Consider the following 20,759-nt stretch of genomic DNA (forward strand, 5'->3'; position numbering starts at 1 on the left):
TGACACATTATTTTCTCTGATCATTGAAGGTTTATTATTATGTATTTGGATAATATATCTGGATAACAAGTTTAGGAAAGGGATTTTTCAGTAGCTTCACTTTCAAAATGCTTCCAGATATAATTTACTACAGATGTATGTGGGAATGTTAGAACTAGGCTATTCTCAACAGGACATTTTTGTCGTGAATGAGTATTTCTAGAACACAGTTTTGAAGAACTCATATGTTTTTGGAATGCAGGGCCCAAAATATTGTGAGCATTTGGTGGAATATAATTTATAGCCCCATAAATGGCAAAGAAAATTCAGGATTCAGAAAAGTGTAAAGATGCTCACTTGCTATCACAACCATTATTTGGGTCAGTGTCATTTATTTTGCAGATAGGAGGAAATACTTTTTATAATTGAAGTACATTTGGGGGCCATGTTTTTATTTCCCTGAGATGGTACAGTGGCTAAATAATATGTTTCTGAATGAGAAATCATATATAATGCTGTGCAATTTATTGATAGTGTAATGTTTTTTCTTTGCATTCATATGTAGGTTAGCCAGAAACACCTCAAAAAGCACCTTTATTCTTAGATCCTTCTATGAGATATTCACTGGTGGCACAAAAGTTCAAGACGTAGAGACTTTTTTCTTTAATTAAGTGAGATACTTGTTTAATAAAAGATCCTCTAAATTTGGTGATGATGCAGTCTGTCATCTACCTAATAAATATGTCTTATATTTCTGCACTACATAAGTGCTGCTTTAGTTGAACTCTGGTGACACACCTTTAATGTTAAATTGATCATCTTGTTTCTAAATCTTTGTTAAATGGCATGCGTTTTTTATACTATATAGTAAAGCATAGTGTACATTTAAAATAAATTAGCGATGTTTTAGAGTAAATTCAGATATCAGCCCTGTGAGGCTTGTTCTGAAGCAAATTACGTTAGCTTTATTAAATTAGGGATTTAAAAAATGCTCAAATGAAAACAACTGAAGGCTATTTTCATTTCATTGAAAGGGGAATTTGGATAGTGGTGAACAGGTACTTGTTTCTGAAACTCATAACTCAACTTTCTTTTCTTCTCACCGTTATTTATCTTTGTTTTTTAACCAAAAGTAAGAAAGTATTTGCACAGTAACAAATTAAGAAGAAATGATGTTTTGTTTAATAGGTAACTGGATGGTTAGGTACAGGAGAGAATATAGAAAATATTTTATTCTTTTTCTAATATTAGAAATGAAAAATTTGAAAAACATCAATATAAAGTGTAATAAACTATTTTGTGTTTTGGTAATAACCCATTCAGTTACATATAAATATACCTTAGAAAATGAAGTGTATATTTATATTCTCTTATATTTTGCTAAATATCTCTTGAATAGCTGAAATAGGTTTCTTTTTCTTTAATTTTATAGTAATTTGCTTGTGTCTATAAAATTTTCAAAACAGTTTTCTTTGCCTAATGGTACTTCTTACATCTGGCAAATGTACTATTATATATTTACATTATTATTTGTAAACACTGTTATTGTAAATATTACAAGTGTAAATATTACATTGGGCAAGATGATATTCCCTCAACGCAAATTTAATTTGTTGAATATATACAACCCAAAACCTAATAAAAGAACTTGAGAGTTTTCTTAGCAAAGAAGTGCATTCTTATACTCTTACAGCATAAGAATGAAAACACTTGATTATTGCTATTAGGGTGAAAAATTTGTGTTCTTCCAACATTTTTCTCTTGCACTTTAGCAAGGAATTATATTACTTTGAATGAAAATGAAAGAAAATTGTTACAGCTAGTTGTAGACATGTGCCTCACTAGTGTGCCAATGATTTGAGATTTCTGTGCAGTCAGAGCTTATCCAGATGAGACTTTTCACAGCATAATTTGAATTTCTTTGCATTTGATCAGTGGTTATTTAAGTGAGTTCTCCCAGGTGCTTTTGCTGGCGAATCACATCAATAAACTTACCCGAATCACTCCCCAGCTCACATTGACCTGATAAAGGGAGCTGTTACAGATTATTCTGCTATGGGAGGAGCCACAGTCTTGAGTTTTAAATTTTATTTATCTAATAGGTAGAAATAGAACTTCCTCCATGCAGATATTTATCAATGCTGATGGCCAGAGCGTACCTTTTGGCATAGCAGTCATCTCTGAATGAAGGCCTGTAATGATTCTTGATCTTGTTTTTGGTAAATCACCATTCAGGGAGCTACTATATTATTTTTGTTTTTGCTCTTATTTTAACAAGTCTCAGAGTAATAATCGTAAGCACTTAATGAGCACTTAGTACATGTCAGTCATTGCTCTCAGTTTTTTTTATATGACATGTATTATTGAATCCTCATGATAGCCTTATGCCATAGGTGCTGTTATCATTCATATTTTACTCAGGCATGGTGAGATTAATCATCCAAATATTGAGAACTATTAGGTAGCAGAAAAGGGATCTGAATTCAGATGGTGGGGGTCCAGAGCACTGGGACAACCGCAACTGCTTTACCTAAACTTTTTAGTACAAGTCCGTAAAATAAGGAGGAGCAACTCTTTTATTTTGAGAGCATACATCCATTGTAATTAGTTTGAGTGAACACTGAAATGATTGACAGTGTTTGTTTGACTGGCATGTTAAAAAGTTGGTATGACCACTGGGTCACCGATCTAGAACTCCAAGCAGTGGGTTTGAAAGTGGAAGCAGGCTGGCCTTTGGAGGTGGTATTTTGACTGTCAAACGCCAAAGGTTTTCTTTTCTTTGATTGGATTTCTTTGGTTTCCTTTCTCCTTGATTAGCATTTTGAAAAAAAAATAGCAGCTGCCTTTGACAACCTTTAATTTGTAGGCATCTTCAGATTGTCCTGAGCTTTAGTGGAGAGAAAGCATCAGGTTGGGAGTCCAGATTCAGTATTATGTATTGGCCCCACACCAGCTGTGGCTGTCTTTAACATGTAATAGAAACTCATTTTTCTCATTCTCTTGATCTGTAAAATGATGAACATTGTGATACCTGTTACATAGCATTATTATGAAGATTGAATTAGATCATAACATGAAAATGTTTAAAAGTGTAAAGCATGTACACATATCATTGTAATGTTAAATATTTTTTAAAGTTGAAAAGTTTATATTCATAAAATAGTTCTTAGTTCCAAATGACATTTCCCCCTGTCTAGTAGAGTAGTCAAATTGACCCACCTAGAGAGATTTTGAATTTAGGTAATTTATTAGGAATTTATGTATCCATTATTGATTTGAGGACACCTAATACCATTTAATATCTTCAAATCATATTTAACTTAACCAATATTAGATGGCTCTAGTCGTGAGCCATTAGATAAGCACTCTGTGTCTTATAGACTAAAAGATGTGAATGTGCACTGCATGGTGGTGTACTGTTCACTATGGTGCATGTATGAGGAAATTGATATAGGAGTAAATAGCAAGTTTTCCACAGTTTTGTTTGTTTGTTTAGAAATTTATAGCTAAATATACTATGCCCTTAGTTAAAACTAACGTGTTTATGATTTTGATTTAAATATTTGGCCAATTTTACTGATATCTTCTATTGTTAAATATTCATGTTTGTTTGAACTGATTCACTTTGTCAAATAGTGAATTGATTATTTGTTTATAGTAGGCTTTTACAAAACATAATATCTCAAAAAAACTGAAATTTTGGGGGGAAAGTTGGGAAATGAGGCATAATTCAGATTTTCCTCCTAGTTAGTCGTAAGGGTCATAAGGTATAATATAGCATATTCAAATCTCTTAAGAACATTTGTCTTGGATAGGCCAGTGTGACCATGTTTAAAATAAAGATTGGGAAGCTTTTTTATCCCTCCCAAATGTATTTTTGTAAAATGTCTATTAGTCCAGAACCAAAAATACTGCTATAAACAAAATTTAATGTTTTTGGAATGCCTAGGGGGTCTCTGGGCTTCCTTGTGAATTGTTCCTCTAAACCTGCTAAAGTCCCAGGATACTCACAGTAAGAATTTTATGTCTACCCATAATGATGAATACAATTCTAGATTAGACAGCCATCTTGGGGCCATATTTAATGCTGACTGACAAGATTCTTTTCCTGTTAGGCTGCATATATGGTACAAACATTCTTGTAATACTCGAGATTTTTTTTTTTTTTTAAGGTTTAAATATGCCAGGTATAAATGAGAGTTTTTGGGTAATTCAACAAAATGCCGGCCTATGGAAAAACAACAAAAATCCTGTGAGAACTCAATGAAGCACAATAATAGTAATAATAAAAAATACATGTACTTAACAGATTTGAATACATACTTTATACCAAGTATTGATTGCCCTAAGAACTTTTTGCAAGTGTGGTCTCATTTAATTCTTTCAACAGTCTCTTGAGAGTTAAATATCTCCCTTGTACAGGTGAGGAAACTGTGGTTTCTCAAGTTCTTAAGGATATATGTAACCGTTGAAGTCAGAATGTGAAGATAGGTGATTAGGAACTTCAGACTCTGTTCCATATTGCTTAGAATTGGCAATGGCAAGAAGACTTACCAAGCTTTTTAAGGAGTAAAGATTGGGAAGGCACACTTTAAACAAAATCACAGGCTGATCTCAGAGGTGGCCAGCCGTCACTGATGGAAAACTTTTGGGCTTTGGCTAGACCTCAGTACTCAGTGCTCATCTGTGGAAATACTTCGGAAGCTCCTCTTACCTTTGGACTGACCCTTCAGAAACCAAATTACAATGAAGACCTTGTGCCTTTTACAAGCTGAATAGTGAACTGGTTGTTCCTTGTAATATTTTGGTCTCTTTCAAACTGGGAGCTATTAAGAAGACAGAAAACCCGAATAAGATGTTCAAGGAGCAAACCGTATTTGGGATAATATTACTGCATTTAGAGAGTTATGTGATGAGGTGTGAATTGTGTATCAGTGAATTTTTGGACAAATGTTTCTGAATGCTAGCTTTGTTTATGAGGGTAGGGAATAGTAAACTCAGAAGGCAAGGGCATTGCTCAGGGATCCAGAGAACTGATTCTGTGCTTCAGGCTTTGCCTTTAATTACCTTTGAGTGACTGGATTAGTCTAGCAATTTTCAGCCCTCTTCATCTCATGGCACACATAAACTGATTTATAAAATTTTGCCTATCTGACAAATTATATATATATATATATATATATATATATATATATATATATATATATATAATTTTGATTCATTCACACCAGATGGCTATTATTGTGTTGGCTGTTATTATTTTTTTATTTGACAGTCTAAGGGGAAATAGCTTAGTGCTCCTGACCTAATAGTCAGATACTGCGTGTTCTAAAAATTCTTGCAGCACACTGATTGGAATTCACTGGATTAGTCCCCTCTTATCTAGAGCACTGTAGCAAGGAGTGAAAGCACAATGCTAGAGCCTAGGGGCCAGGTGTGAGCCCTGGTGTTCCCCTACTTAATCTCTATGTGAACTTGGCAAAGTATTTCATTTCTTCGTGCCACAGTTCTTGCACAGAGTATGGAATAAGTAGTATCCACATCTCAGGATTTTATGAAGCGTTAATGAGATAACACATATAATGTTGGAATGGTATCTAGGATATAGAAAGTACTGTACCAGTGATTATTTTATTTTTTTAATTGTTATTATCACGACCAAGTTCCTGAGCCTCAGTTTCTTGAACTAGAAAATTAGGAGGTTAAATTACATATTTAATTACATAATTTCAGATTTGTACACATTTATTGATTTTTTCATAGACCTCCTGTAATGACGTGTGTGGTACCTTATGATAACAAAAGTGTGAAAATTAATACAGGCAATAAGTGCTTTGTGTTTTAAAAGCAAAGAGAAACACAAAGTAAAAAAAAAATTGTGTTTGGGCAAGCAGTGGACTTTTCATTAAGCAGTTGGTACCCAGGATGTGGAGTTTACATGGAAAGCAGACTTTGAGTCTTTTCAGAAGTTTGAATAGGGATGGTTAGGAGGTTGCATGCTTAAGGAGGTAAGCAAGGCACTTCCTAATCATAGTGAATACTTATGAACTATTTACTTTGCTGGTACTGTTCCAAGCACTTCACAAATATTAGTTTATTTAATCCTCTATCTACAGGTCCAGAGACTATAGCACAGAGAAGTTAAATCACTTTCCCAAGATCCTACCCTTGGTGAAGCTGGGACGTAAACCCAGGCAGCCTGGTTCTGAGTTTTTGCTTTTAGCCCCTTTGCCTTGCTATCTCTGAAAAGCTTGAAGAATGGTATGACATTATTTGGCATACTTAGAATATTGAGTAATTGGGCATGACCAGACCACTGGGTTTTGAGATACATTGGATTAAGGGGGAGATACCTGGGTTTTGAAGAAATACTCTGACCATATCTTAATAATCTAGGTAAGAGTGTAGTTGAGGACTAGACTAGAATAATGGTTACCATAGTAATGGTGAGGAAGCCTTTAAGGTGGGGGAGATCTTAATCTCTTTGGGTCAAGAACCCTCTGAGAATCTATTAAGCTGTGGACTTTCTCCAAGAAATTTGTGCAGACATACAACAGTGCCATAGGATTTCAACAGTTTCACAAACCCTTTAATTTATTTGATGCTTTACACAGCTTGGTTTCCCTCCCTTATAATAGTTGTATATTTTCTTAAAAGTCTTCGGTTTTGCTTTATTTTTGTTTGTTTTGTTTTCTTTGTTTGTTTATTTGTTTAATCTTTCTGTTACTTTAGATGCCTGGCCTTTGATTACTAACTTTTACATAATATAATTTTGGCAAATTCTTGATGACTTAATCAACTTTGTGTAATTACTGTATGAATGTATATAAATAATTGATTGCCCTGTAATTTTTTTGTGATTTTCTTCCTTTGTTGCTTGAGTATAAAAGTGGTGATAAACCTTGTGACCAGTAGATAGACTCTACAGTGATCTACATTGTTCTGTGTTTATTCATGAACATTTCGTTATTTGAATAGCTGTATCTAGGATGGAAAAATTATTTGGAGTAAAAAAGAAAAGATCAGTCCCATTTTCAAAATGCAACTGAAATGGCATTTTGTGGAGAACCAGATTTAAGATTTTGTTTTTGTGTCTAGCACAGACTCACCCTTCCTCCCTCCCTCCCTCCCTTTCTTTCTCTCTTGTTCATGGAAACCCGTATAGTAATTAGATTCCAGTTGGTGTGAGAGTAATGATTGGGCCCCCTTTGGCCATTTGAGGAGCAGGCATTGTCAATACCTATGGGAAATTACCCTAGTAAAATTCACATGCTATTTAGGATTGTGCTTTAAAAAAAAAAAGAGTCTAATGTGACAATTTGGTGAGCTGAATTCAAATTTATCTTCCTCAAGTGATAAACCAATTGTTTTCTTCCTTCTTTCTCTTTAATTTTTCCTATACTTTTACTGCACTTTGGACTGTTGAAGACTTTATTACAAAAGTATAAATTATTTCTTTGTACAAATATAGATATTCTCAAAAATCATGGTGTTTTTGACCAGTTTGTTTTGAAGAAGAACATTATCAAAAAAAGATCTTAAGAGGTTTCTGTTTTCTTGGACTTTAGGCTTTTAAAGGAAAATTGCTTTTAGTTTGCGTTTATGTAATGAGTAGAGTCCTTGACATTTTTCTTTCTCTGATCCTACTCTAAAGATTTCAAAAAATACTTTTGATATATAGAATATTAAATCAAATAGTATGTTGAGTTTCATTATGAATGACTGAATGTACTCTTTTGAAAATTAGGACCTTTTCATGATTTGAATTTTATTTCAAAAGAAATTGCTGATATATATATATGTATATGTAGTTATGTGTATATATATATGGCTTTACTTATGTGTTGTGATTAGGGAAGGAGACTTTCACTGAAAATGAAATTATATAAATGGACATATCTCTTTTAAATGTTAAATAATTTAAACTTCTGTTTAATGAAAGAATATCAAAATTGTATTACACCTTTTTCTCTTTGTAGCAGTGTATTATCTGATATTTTGGAATAAGATATAGTTATTAAAAAGGAATGTGCAGCATCATAAACGACATAGTTATGCCCTGATATCCCCTAGAATTGTCAGGAAATAACGCTCAATTATGCTAGGCCGCCGTACTTTTCTCTTTAGTGTATTAAGAATGACCCCATTTCTTTTCTGTGGAATACGGGCTATAGATTTTGTGGTGACTGTCCTCATTCCTGCCCAATATTTTGATTACCTTTGGGTGAGTGATTGTGCTATGGTTGGTGAGGACGATGGAGACGAGAACTCCAAATAAGTGGAGCATTATCATGTATCAAGGGACTTAAAAAGACACACAAGCTCATTGTTGGAGTAAAGTGCACTAACATACCATTTGATTTGTGTGCATGTACATACTTTTCACCTGACATTTTCTATATCTTACATTTGTATTAACCTGTAGTTCTACATTTAGTCATGATTATCTTTTGAGTAGGAATTTATGGCAAGGACTGATTTTAAGTGTTGTAGTAATAAAGAAATGCTGTATTTCTAGTCAGCCAGTTGTGAACTGTGCGCTTGTAACTTTAAGAAAAGCACTCACAGCACTGCCTAAATGACTCACCATCATGCCTAAGTGAGTGTCTTTAACCTGGATAGTGACAAGCTTATGGAACTGAAGCTTTTTGAATGTTTTAGGGAACCATAACCCAAAGTCATGTATCATAGGAATTATGTTGTTCTGTTTGTCATTCTATGTGTTGCTTAGCATGAGTTAGATAACTTAATTTTTAGCTATTCTTGTCAGCTGCATTTCACAATAAAATTTTCTCTTGTGTCTGCTAGTAAGATTTGGAGACACTCTGAGTGGTATGCTGCTTCATTAAGCAGGTACTACAAGGAGGGGAGAGGCGGCCTTCCTCCTCCTGAATTACTTCCGACACTGAAGGATGCTGAGGAAGTACTAGTCTAATAAAACGTCTTTTTTTACTGAAGCATACTTCAATAAATACATCTTAATAGCATTCTTATAAACTAGAGAAATGTTCTTTTATAAAGGAAATATTTGAACTTTTAAAGGAAATATTCTGAAATTCTGTGGAATAACACTTGATGAGCTAAAAGCATCAACCCATATTCTAACAATATAATATTATGTTCATTGTTGGATCAACTTCACATCACAAATATGAATTTTATTGATGATATGTATTCACAGATGGGATTAAAACATTTAGTCCTTCAGGCTTTTGTAGTGGCCTTTTCCGCTCCTCGCTTTGCAGGTTTCTGTTGCCCTCTCAGACCCTGTCCGTGTTTCATCGTGGGGCTGGGCTCTCGCTCCCACTCCGTCTGACATCCATGCTCTTTTCTGTAGTGAGCACTGTAAAAGAGACGGCTATTAAATGGTCATTTTCTGGGTTGTTTTGGCTATTGATTATCGTTTTTATAATTAGATACTTGTAAATCTGAACAAGGCCTATTTTTAAATTATTATTTGCTCTTCTTAAACTACTTCTAGTTCCTGAGAAATTTTACTCAAATTTTGAGGGAACAAGGAGAAAAAAATTGCTTATTTATTTTTTAACTTGTTCAGAAATACATTGGTTGAATATCTAATGCCAGGGTATGGGCCTAAACTCACAGTAGAATCTGATTGTTAATTATTTTATTTAATTATTCTGATGTTTTTGGAATAGCGATGATTGGTTGGTTCATTTAAAGACTGAGATTTGGCGTTAGTACCTATAAAGTTGCAATTGGCAGTATAACCCCACCAATCTGTTATTTCCCTAGTTATCTGAGAATTACTTTTATGCACAAATGCATCCCATGTAAGAGCGGAAAAATCTCTTAAAGGTGGCTCTTTAATGAAGAAGGGAATGTGGTCTGTTGCAGCATTATGAAATTAGCCATTTTCCACTTGATAGATTAAGATATTCACTTTGATATAAAATCAAAATTGTACGTTTTAAAGATAAATAAAACAAATGAAGATGAAGCTTGAGTTGTAGGCAGTATTCACTGAAGTATACTAATTGTTAAATAGATGTGTGAAGATTATGATTTGGAAAGTACACGTTGGGGGTGGTGAGCACTGGGACCTCCTGTATGAATCTGTATTATTCCTATGAGTGGATTCTTCTTGACATGGAGGTCCAGAGAGAGTGGATGAGAGCAGGTCTGGATCTCAGAGTGGAGCAGGCAGGAGAAGCATGACTGAAACAAGGAGAGGCCTAGCTGGCCTGATGTTTCACTGTGAGGGCCTGGGTTACAGGGAGCACTGATCTTGGGCAGGAGCAATAAAATGCAAACCTGGGAATTTAGCTCCTGCCTGGGCTCTCGGGACAATCACTCTGAGATGAAGTATTTTGATCTCTGCTTTACTGTGGCACACAAATATCAGGATATATGCCAAATTTATTATTTATTTATTTATTTATTTATTTATTTATTTATTTATTACAGAGACAGAGAGAGGGATGGACAGGGACAGACAGAGAGGAACGGAGAGAGATGAGAAGTATCAATCATTAGTTTTTTCGTTGCGCGTTGCAACACCTTAGTTGTTCATTGATTGCTTTCTCGTATGTGCCTTGACCGCGGGCCTTCAGCAGACCCAGTAACCCCTTGTTTAAGCCAGCAACCTTGGGTCCAAGCTGGTGAGCTTCCACTCAAACCAGATGAGCCTGCGCTCAAGCTGGCGACCTCGGGGTCTCGAACCTGGGTCCTCAGCATCCCAGTCCGATGCTCTATCCACTGCGCCACCGCCTGGTCAGGCAAATTTATTATTTTTTAAACAGTGTTTACATGCAAATGTGATAACATAGTAACATCTTTAAATTGCCAGTTAGGATTAACATTATTCCATATCATTTGGGATACAGATTTACCATTTCATCAAAACCTTTTAAGGAAGAAAACATTTATTAATTGTTTTAAAAAGTTATTCTCATGCTTGTAGGTGTTTTAATCACAGTGGAAGGGGCTGGTGGGTGGGCCTATGGGCATCTAGAGCTGAATGATGAGCTAGAAAGGAAAGAGTTGTCTTTGAGCACAGATTGATTTTTTTTTTCATATCAACTAAGTAGTTAAGGATTGAAAATTTGGAAGGCACATATATATTACAGGCTTGTCTATTTTAAATTCAGAGATTTCTAAATTTATATTTATTAAATAATTTCTAAGCAAATAGTTCAACTCCAATATAGTAAAGTCCTTGCTTTTAAATATCATATCTTAGGCCATTGAGTTGAGGATTTCTGAATGGTAAAGTGTATCTTTGGTTAAATAAAGTTTTAACATACCTGGATATTCATTTCTAAGGGATAATTATCATGTTCAAAGGGACCTGCTCACTTCGGAAATAAATTCAACTTGTCTTAAAGTTTCTTGTTTGCTTCTTGATTTTAATTGGCTCCTGTGACATTTTTCCAGAAAAAAGAAAATGTTCAAGGTAAATAACATTTATAAATAAATAGGAGTAGCTATAGAACAAATAAATAAAGAAAAAGCCCTCTGCTTAAATTTATCTCAGTGAATAGGATTTTATGAATTACTGTAAATTTGCTATTCTAGAGATTACTATAAATACCATTTGCTGAGAATATTGCTGTAATCACTTCATTTAGTGTTGAGATCAGTATAGTTAAGGTACCTACCGGTGTAACTGAATATGGCTGACTATACATTTTTTAATAAAATCAAACAAACACTGTAGCATAAACCCTTATAAAACAACACATGTTTAATTATATTTTTAAATATTTTAAGTATTTAACATACTTAAATTAAAATATTAATATTTAAATAAAATTCTTAGTGTAATCAAAACATTCAATATCATATACCAAAACCAATAAATATTTATCATGTATATGTATAAAGTAATTTAATTGGCATGGCCTCTATGTTAATCACTGGACTTATGCATATAACTTTATATTTTATCAACAAAAAATAAGATTTTATATAAGCTTTGTAGTAATGCTAAAATATTCTCAAACTCTTAAAACATTTCTCAAATAATCTTTCATGATGAATTTTTAATACATAATTTGTTATATAAGCCATTCACAATTTTTCTAGTAATTAAATGCACTAACCAAAAAGGAGTTTTGTGATAGAACTACCCAAGACTACATGTGGAGAGGATTGTGGACTTCCACCTTTTCCTGTGTCTTTGAGTTTTTAGACTCAAGGTATAATAGCCAGAGAATGAGAAAAGCGTTATATGTAGAGGGTAAGGAGGAGCTTAGAACAACAAGCATATTTAAATGAATATTATTTTGGAATGTAGAATGAATCTCTGTACTTTTAAGGTACTCATTTTTATTAATTATTTTTTAGTAAAATTCCCTTGTGGTTAGAACAATAATTTAAAAAATAAGTTAGTGTCTGATTTATTAAAGAATTGCTTGTAGCACATTTCAGATTTAGGTGAAAAAGTACTGTGTATAATATACATTCTGTAAGCCAGAAGGAAAAAAGATCACTTATTTTAATAAATGTTTTGAGTACCATAATGCCCTTTTATTAACACCTTTGAAATGTTGCATAAAATACCATTGTGCTATATTTGCATGTAAACTTCAGGACAACCAAATGAGGTATTTTTGTTAGTGAAATGATCAGTACACATACTCTGTCTAATAACTGAACACATTTTAAGACTCAGGATCTGCATGGTAGTATTCAGAGGGTGTTGTTCTCAGAGGGATTTGGTAAAGAGGTCTCTGCTAAGAATGGATGAAGTCATGACAACAGTAGGAGGAAAAATAATCCACCATTTAATTAATAAATTGGAGTTTTATTTATAGACTGGATGCGAAGAAATTTTTTAACTTAAGTGGGACCGGATGTTGTTTTCAAGATTAATATTCAGCCACACTTGAGATGGGCAAGCAGAGTTTAATTTGACAGGAATTAATATCTAACATGAAAAAGACTCTCAGACAAACAAGTGACAAATATCTACAGGCATAGCATAAGTAGGTCACTAGTAAATACATTTCTACAGTTTTTCTTGGAGGCTAGCTGAGGTTAGTTTTAAGCTCTCCTACACAGCAGGATTTGTATATCTTTGCATATAGATGTTACGTGGATGAATAAGCATGTATCCCCATACTGACAGAATTTTTTTAAACCCAAAGGAATATAAGGCAAACCCATTTGCTCAATATTTAAACCCAGATAAAACTTAGTGAAAAGTCACCAGTGCTTCCTTTCGCAGATCTCTTCGCTCCTTACTCAGAAGTAGCATCAGATTTCACAAATTTTAATGACTGATGATGGAGCCACTTTTATACATTTCAGCTTTAGTATTGTATCTTATAGTTAGAATATTTTATTTTTAATTACCTTAAAAACAGAACCTCATCTTCTGGAATCATCCAAAAAATTGATGTTTATTATATATTTTAGACAAAAAAAATGTGCAGCTGCATCTAGGGTTTCTAGGAGCCCGATCATAACCTTAAGGTACATAAAGATACTTTTTTCCTTACTGTTTACATTGCCTCTCATTTTTATTAGATTTTGTTCTTCGGTTTTGCAATTTAACACTTTTCCAGCTATCTCAAGCAAAATGAATAATCACAAAGTCTGTTCGGAGTCTGCTTGCGTTTGTTCTGTCTTCTCTGTTGCTCGCTTCTCCCCAGTTCTCACTGCCTGCAGGGAATGCACTGCTCTGCTTTGTAGGTGCTTGGCAACTGATTGATTGATTGATATGATCTTATTTGAATTGTATTTTGTGATATGCAGAAATGTTCAGGAGAGAGTAGATGGAGTCTTAATCTCTGGATCTCAGTCCATAATGTGTTTTAAGTTGCGTCTGACATGTGACATTCTTAGGTTGTTCTCTTAAAACGTGTGCCAACATAGGTATCTTAGACAGCCTTGTACAGAGAGTAGCCACATAAAATATGGGACAAGAGCTGTTCCTGCACACGTTCGGATTACGTGGAGGGATGAAATAAACATGTATGGGCTTGCAAAGACATTACGTTGGCTGTGGTTGATGGACACTGGAGCATGTTTGAGGGGAGAATTAAACCACATGGTGTTTCGTATGCCTTTACTTACTGTATGGGTCAGTGAATCTCAACCTGGACTTCCCAGTAGAATATCCTGGTGTTTTTAAAAACACGCCACTGCCCTGGCCCTACCCTAGACAAGTCAAGTCAATCTCCAGAGGATGGACCTGGGCATCATTCATTTTTAAAAGCAATTCCAGTGTGCTGCCAGTTTTGAGATAAGTTTGGAGTTTTATAGGAACCAAAGCTGGAGGAGAAGAAAGATTAAAAAATAAAATCTCCATGCATCCTGTTCTCCTTTACTTGTTGAGAAGAATGCACCACTGTCTAGCAATAATATATACAAGACATTTATGCAATTTTAAAAGTTCTAGCGGCTCTATTAAAAAGGTAAAAAGGAAAAAAGGAATAGTCAGAATTAGTTGTAGAAATAAATTTTATTTAGCCCAGTATATTCCAAATCTTATCATTTCTACATGTAATCAATATAAAAATATTTAACAAAATATTTTTTACATTCTTTTCTCGTATGAAATCTTTTTTAAACAGCAAAGAGTAGAGGAAGGTATGCGGGGATAAACTGTGTGAAGTGTTCCAAGGATAGTGATATTGTAGACTTGAAGTGCATCTCAGTCAGGACTGGCTCCTGTTCCCCTGTTCAGGTGCTCGGCAGCCATGCGTGTCTAGTCAGTTCCGTATTGGACAGACAGATCTAGGGTGAAGTACTGGGATAAAGCCAGGAGACCTCAAGTTTAGTGTTGGTTTTGCCACTGGATAATTCTTTGATATTGAATAGTTCACTTATCCTCTTTATGGACTTCAATTTCCTCTTTAATATGAGGAGGTCAGGAATCAGTCTAAGTTTGGAGTTTTCTAATTTTGTTGCAAAGAGCCCCAAGATTTTTGTGACTCATTCTAGAGGAGACGAAAGGCAAGCAAGCTTTTTTTGGTTCTTTCTTTCCTTTGGATATATTTGAGCTTTCAGATGTCATTTTGTTTGAGGAAAACAAAAGCAAAAACATTTGTTTTAAAGCAAAACAAAAGTTTGAAAAATAGTCACTGGGCTAAATGTTTTCTTAAATATGTGAGTCTCTCCTGTCAGCACTTCGGACGTTCACTGCAGGGACAGGTCAGGCAGCAGGTAACTGCTTTTCCTTCCAGCGAAGGCATCACCATGACAGTGATTCTTGGATGTTTCCTATCATATAATAGAAATCCCCTCAGTATTGGCTAAAGTGGCTCAGATTTGAGGAACAGAAATCTCAGATACCCGAAGTGAGAGCAGGTCACTGATGGTTACTGAGGCCCACAATGGCTAAGACTGACCCAGCTCAAATCGTAGGAGGAGACCCTCTGTCTCAGGGTGTGGTCCCATATTCAGCCAGTACTAAGGGCTGGGAATACTCTGGCTACAAGGTTCTCTGATTCGGAATGTGCTTTTCTACTGGTGAATGAATAATTGACAACTTCAATAGTTGTTATATTGAGGCCAGTATTGGATAATTTTGGTTCTCAGACTAGTAAGCCTGATTTTCACAGTCAGTGACATGGGAACACGATCCTAGTTCAGTATACTGTTTGCCTTTTAAAGCTTTGTGATGGTTTGTGTGAGGAGTCAGCCAAGGACTTCTAGTCCCAGTTTTAGCTACTTTGCCTATTATATTTGAGGTGAAAAATGATACTAAGCAGGAATCATGAAGTGGAGAAAGATGAACAGGTTTCTAGTTTTAGAATGCTGCTAAGAAGTCTATTATAACACCGTTCTGTACTTAATAGGTAATAATAAGAAAATCATCTTGGAAAGCACCAATAGTTATTTCTGAATTTTCACTAGCATGCACAAACTTAATCATTCTAGCCCCAGCCTGCTCCTGTATCAATGAAAGCACTGCTAATATTCAAAGCAAAGGATGGAAGGGGACATTCAGTTTATTGTATCAAGCATAGCCACTTTTACAACAAGTTAATAAAAGAAATGTTTACTAAGCATATTGGATTTTGTGGTCTGAGTAGTTTTTGCTCAATATTTGGCACAGGTCAGCATGTAGGACTCCAGGTGAACAGGGAAAGCAAATAAATGTGACCTTTGTAAGGTTAGTATTTTCTTTATGAAGCCAAAGGCCGCACAAATACACAAATATTAGTCCACTCTTATTTTTGTGCCAGAAAACTTCTCTCTGGTTGACAGCTACGCTGTGTTCCATCTTTGGGATCCTTGCTGTCCATCTTGGTTTCCTGCAGGCCTTTCCATCCGGGTAACTAGTGAAGGGCCCTGTCTCACCAGTGTCCCTATCATCCAATTGGAAACAGAGCTGCTGGTTGGCCTTTTTTCTTCTTGCTCCTATTTACTTGAAACCAGCTCCAGTATCTGAGAGCAGGTGGCTTTGCCGTAGGCAGTTACTTTAAGATAAGTAATTACTGGAAGGTGAGAGAGCTGCTGAGAAGGGTGGAACATCTGTTATTGCAGTGACCTTAGCCTTGGAGAGAGTCTAGGGACTTGGAGAAAGTCTAATTCATGAAGGTGACGCCTCTCTGGGACTCTCTCCTCTGGCCTCTCACCTTCTTAAATGCTTGGGCTATTTCAGGTTTAATCCTGTGATCTGTCTTAGTTTAATAAGGCCAGTGAGCGCATGGCAGAGACCCACTACTTTTATCTGCCTGACAGTAAATCAGCCTCCTTCCCTTCGATGCTCATACATTTCTTGCCTGACAGTTTTGCAGAGTCACTTAAACCTTTAGTTGTCCAACTCATATCTTGGGAATATTTTTTCCCCTCAGGGGAAATAAATCAGCTCTTGTCTGTACCCTTCGTGTCCTTTTGAAATTTTGCCCTTTCTACACCCCCCATCCTATCTCTGGGGAATTTTGAAAAGTTGCCAGGTAAGATCTTTTCTGATTTCAAGCCATACATGAAAACCTAAATAAAAAACAGTGGCCATTGAAATGTGTTCATGTTTTCTTAACAAACATGAGTTAGGCAAGAAAAAGGTGAGAGTCAAAGAAACAAAATAAACACCTCCAAATATCTCAATGGCTTGTCTAACTGCCGGATTTCCTCTTTTTTCTTTTCTTCATCTAATTCTTATATTTTCTTATTCTTATTTCACACTATGCTTTGTCATCATCATACATTTTGTCTCCAATTTTATGTCATACTTTTGTATTATATATCTGTTCTACTATCAGTCATTAACATAATTTTTGAAAATAAAAGTATCAGTATTCTTTACAATTTCAATTCTAAAATGTGATTTGCTCATTAGTTTTTATTTTACTTTTAATTTTTATTTAGACAGTTAAATTTAACAGAGTGACATTTGTCAACTAGAGTACGTAGATTTTGGGCAAACATCTCCACATCATTTGGACAGTCGACTCTGTTGAATGCTCATTATTTTTTAAGCAGTGACTTAAGAACTTTCTGGGAAGCAGGGCCGTATGGTTGTTCACAGAGTTATACCAGCCTCCGAGTGCCAGGGGCTACACTCAGTGGGTCTACATATAAATCTCTAGGTGATTATCTTGGGCAAGGTGCTTAGTGTTTTTGAGCATCAAGTTTCTCTTCCACAGTAATGTTATGGGAGCTGAATAAGTTTATATATAAACACATGTACATGTGCCTTACTCATCTTACTGCTTTATTGTTCTGTCTGACTTTATTACCCAAATATTGCTTGGTATAAAATAAACACTCTATAAATATTAGCTACTACTGTTACTATTTACTTTAGTTAGTATGTCAGTCCTCAGGTAGATCTAGCCCCCACTTGACAGGTGAGGTAACGGAAGCGGCTGGAAGAGCATGAACTTGCCCGGTTCATGCAGCTGGTGGCTGAGCAGAGCCAAGGCTTGCACCGGTTCGTCGGCCCACACAAGCCACATGCTGGGCCACTGAGTGTGCCACTGCCACTTCATTTGGCAGCAGTTAAATAGGTATCTTTGTTGGGAAGATAAAACTTGTATTCATTAGTACAGGTTTATTTCCTGGGTTTTTTTCTTTCTCTTCACTAGTTATAACTTCTCTTGGATAACTAATATGTGCTATTGGATTGCACAACATTTCTTGACCTAGGTCTACCATAATTCTTGCTTCTTTGAAGGCCAGGTTTGTTCCTTACTAGCAAGTGTTATTTTAAAGAAAGGAATCATAAGGAGATGTGCTTATGCATATGGTATAATGCATATAGCAGATGAAAATTTAGCATTCATGATGCCATCTCTGCCAAGGGACTTGGGATGTCTTGGTTCATTGGAGGGGTTTACTGAACATCCTTCGTCTGAATGAGTGAAGGAACATATTCACAGGTGTGAAGAATGACAGTAGCTATAGAGGAGCTTCATACTGTTAAGAAGGCCTGGTAGACATGGAAGAGAGAATAGCTGGTTTTAAATCTGAGCAGTAAGTGGTTTGTCATTGTAGCATATTCCTAACTACCTGTGTCTCTTTTCTGCGTTTTTGCCTTTTTGCTGGGCAAGTACAAATTCTTACTGCCACTTCCGTTACCTCACCTGTAAAGTGGGGATTATATCTATTATATCTATCTAAGAATTGACATAATAACTAAAGTAAATAGTAATAGTAGTAGCTAACATTTATAGAGTGTTCATTTTATGCTAAGCAATATTTGGGTAATAAAGTCAGAACAGTAAAGCAGTAAAGTGAGTAAGGCATGTGTACACTTGTTGCCTCAGACATGACTCTAGTTGAAGGGACAGATCTGGTCTCCAGAGCTCTTCCCATTTCTCGAATCCCGACAGAAGAGTCTGCTGTCTAGTGAAGAAGTGTCTTTGCCCATGTTGGTTATGCTTCAGTTGACAGGGAGGATTTTCTTTTGCTGAATTGATTATTGCCTAGCAGAAGCAAATATCCTTTTTTATTATTACCTCAATCAACATCTTTGAGATTCAGGAAATGAGAACTGCAAACTTCCTTTCAAGCAATCATATTAAATCTGGAATTAAAGTAAATCTTTAATTCTTGAGAGCCCTTGATCACTTTAATGTGGGCACTTTTAAAATATTCTAAAAGGTCGTTAGTGATTAGGATAGATATTTGGTGTTTATTTTTGAATCTTTTGTTGTTGGATTTTGGTTAATGTAGGATTCTGACGTTTTCTCTTTCAGCTGTCCCATTTCCTCCAAGTCACCGGCTCACAGCAAAAGAAGTGTTCGATAACGATGGGAAGCCTCGTGTGGATATCTTAAAGGCACATCTCATGAAGGAGGGCAGGCTGGAAGAGAGTGTTGCATTGAGGATAATAACAGAGGGAGCTTCAATTCTTCGACAGGAAAAAAATTTGCTGGATATCGATGCACCAGTCACAGGTACGTCATGAGAATGGAGACTGCCCATTTGTAGTCATACTTTGTTGGTCTTTATTTATTTATTTACTTTATATGTAAGAGGAGGGGAGATAGGGAGGCAGACTCTCACCTGAGGCCCGACTGGGACCCACCTGACAACCCCAGGGGTTGATGCTGGTGTACCAAGCTATTTCTAGCACCTGAGGCTGCTGCACTCAGACCAACTGAGCCATCCTCAGTGCCCAGGGCCTATGCTCAAACCAGTGGAGCCACTGGCTGCGGGAGGAGAAGAGAGAAAGAAGGGGGAGAGGGAGGTAGGGAGAAGCAGATGGTCACTTCTCCTGTGTGCCCTGACCGGGATTGAACCTGGGGCCAAGCCAACTCTCTAGCCACTGATCCACCGGCCAGGGCCCATACTTTGTTGGTTTTAACATCAAGTCAAAAACCCAGTGAGTCTTCAAATAGCTTAGTCATCTTACTATCAAATCTGTACATTAAGAACTAAAAATAAGTACACATATAGAAATATTTTTATTTTCATGTATTAAATACCTATCATTTTTTGATACTCTAAAAAAAGTGTTATACAACTTAGAGATGTTAAAAACATTCCAAAGTAATTAAGGAGTGGTATTATTTGTCAGTAAAACTAACTGGCACAATAAACAGAAGATGCTCATCTAGAACAATTCAACAAATCATACTAAGGCTTCCACAGTGGTTAACTGAGGGAATTAAAGCAGTGGTTCCCAGTGTATCAGCCCTAGACTAGCATCCTCACCATCATCATCTGGAAGTTTGTTAAAATGTAAATTCTTTTAATCTGCTCATTCACTGACTGTGATACAGATATACAATGGAATACTCTGGGGCCAAGAAAAAGAAGGAAATCTTACCTTTTGCAACAACATAGATGGACCTGGAAACTATTATGTTAAGTGAAATAAGCCAGGCAGAAAAAGAAAAATATCATATGCCCTCCCTCATTTGAGGAACCCAATGAACAATGTGAACTGAGGAACAGAATAGAGACAGAGGAGAGATCAAAGGGACCAGAGGAAAAGAATGCAGAGGGAAAGGGGATGATAGGATGGAATAAACCTGAAGGGAAGGGGGGGAGGGCACTGTAGAGAGGGCACAGGGAGATGTTGAGGGGGATACGGGGGGGGGGGTGGTATTTGGGGCGACCCTAGAATCTATGTAAACACAATTAATTTAAAAAAAGAAAAAATAATGTAAATTCTCAGGCCCCACCCTGGAACTGCTGAACCAGATTCTCCTGGGCGAGGCTGAGCAACCTGTTTTATCTAGTCTTCTGGGTGGTTGTGATACACATTAAAGTTATTAGAGAACCACTGACGGTTAGGAAGAAGGCCAAATTTCTCTCCTTACTGTACCGTTTTGTGCCTAGAAAATGCATCTTTAATTTTTGAGTGTTTTTGTTCTGTTACCTCAAATGGGCAGATACATATTTTGCATTAA

General features: G+C 35.9%; 1 protein-coding gene across 2 annotated transcripts in view; it reads left to right on the forward strand.

The window, feature by feature from the left end:
* Positions 1-20,759, forward strand: part of PPP3CA (protein phosphatase 3 catalytic subunit alpha) — a 343,207-nt gene that overhangs the window by 149,097 nt on the left and 173,351 nt on the right. For both annotated transcript variants that reach the window (XM_066279182.1, XM_066279183.1), the window contains exon 2: positions 19,098-19,298. In XM_066279182.1, the coding sequence (XP_066135279.1) occupies positions 19,098-19,298 (201 nt within the window). The remainder of the gene's footprint in view (positions 1-19,097; positions 19,299-20,759) is intronic.

Source organism: Saccopteryx bilineata, chromosome 5 (genome assembly GCF_036850765.1).
Source record: "Saccopteryx bilineata isolate mSacBil1 chromosome 5, mSacBil1_pri_phased_curated, whole genome shotgun sequence".
In the NCBI taxonomy this organism is placed as follows: domain Eukaryota; kingdom Metazoa; phylum Chordata; class Mammalia; order Chiroptera; family Emballonuridae; genus Saccopteryx; species Saccopteryx bilineata.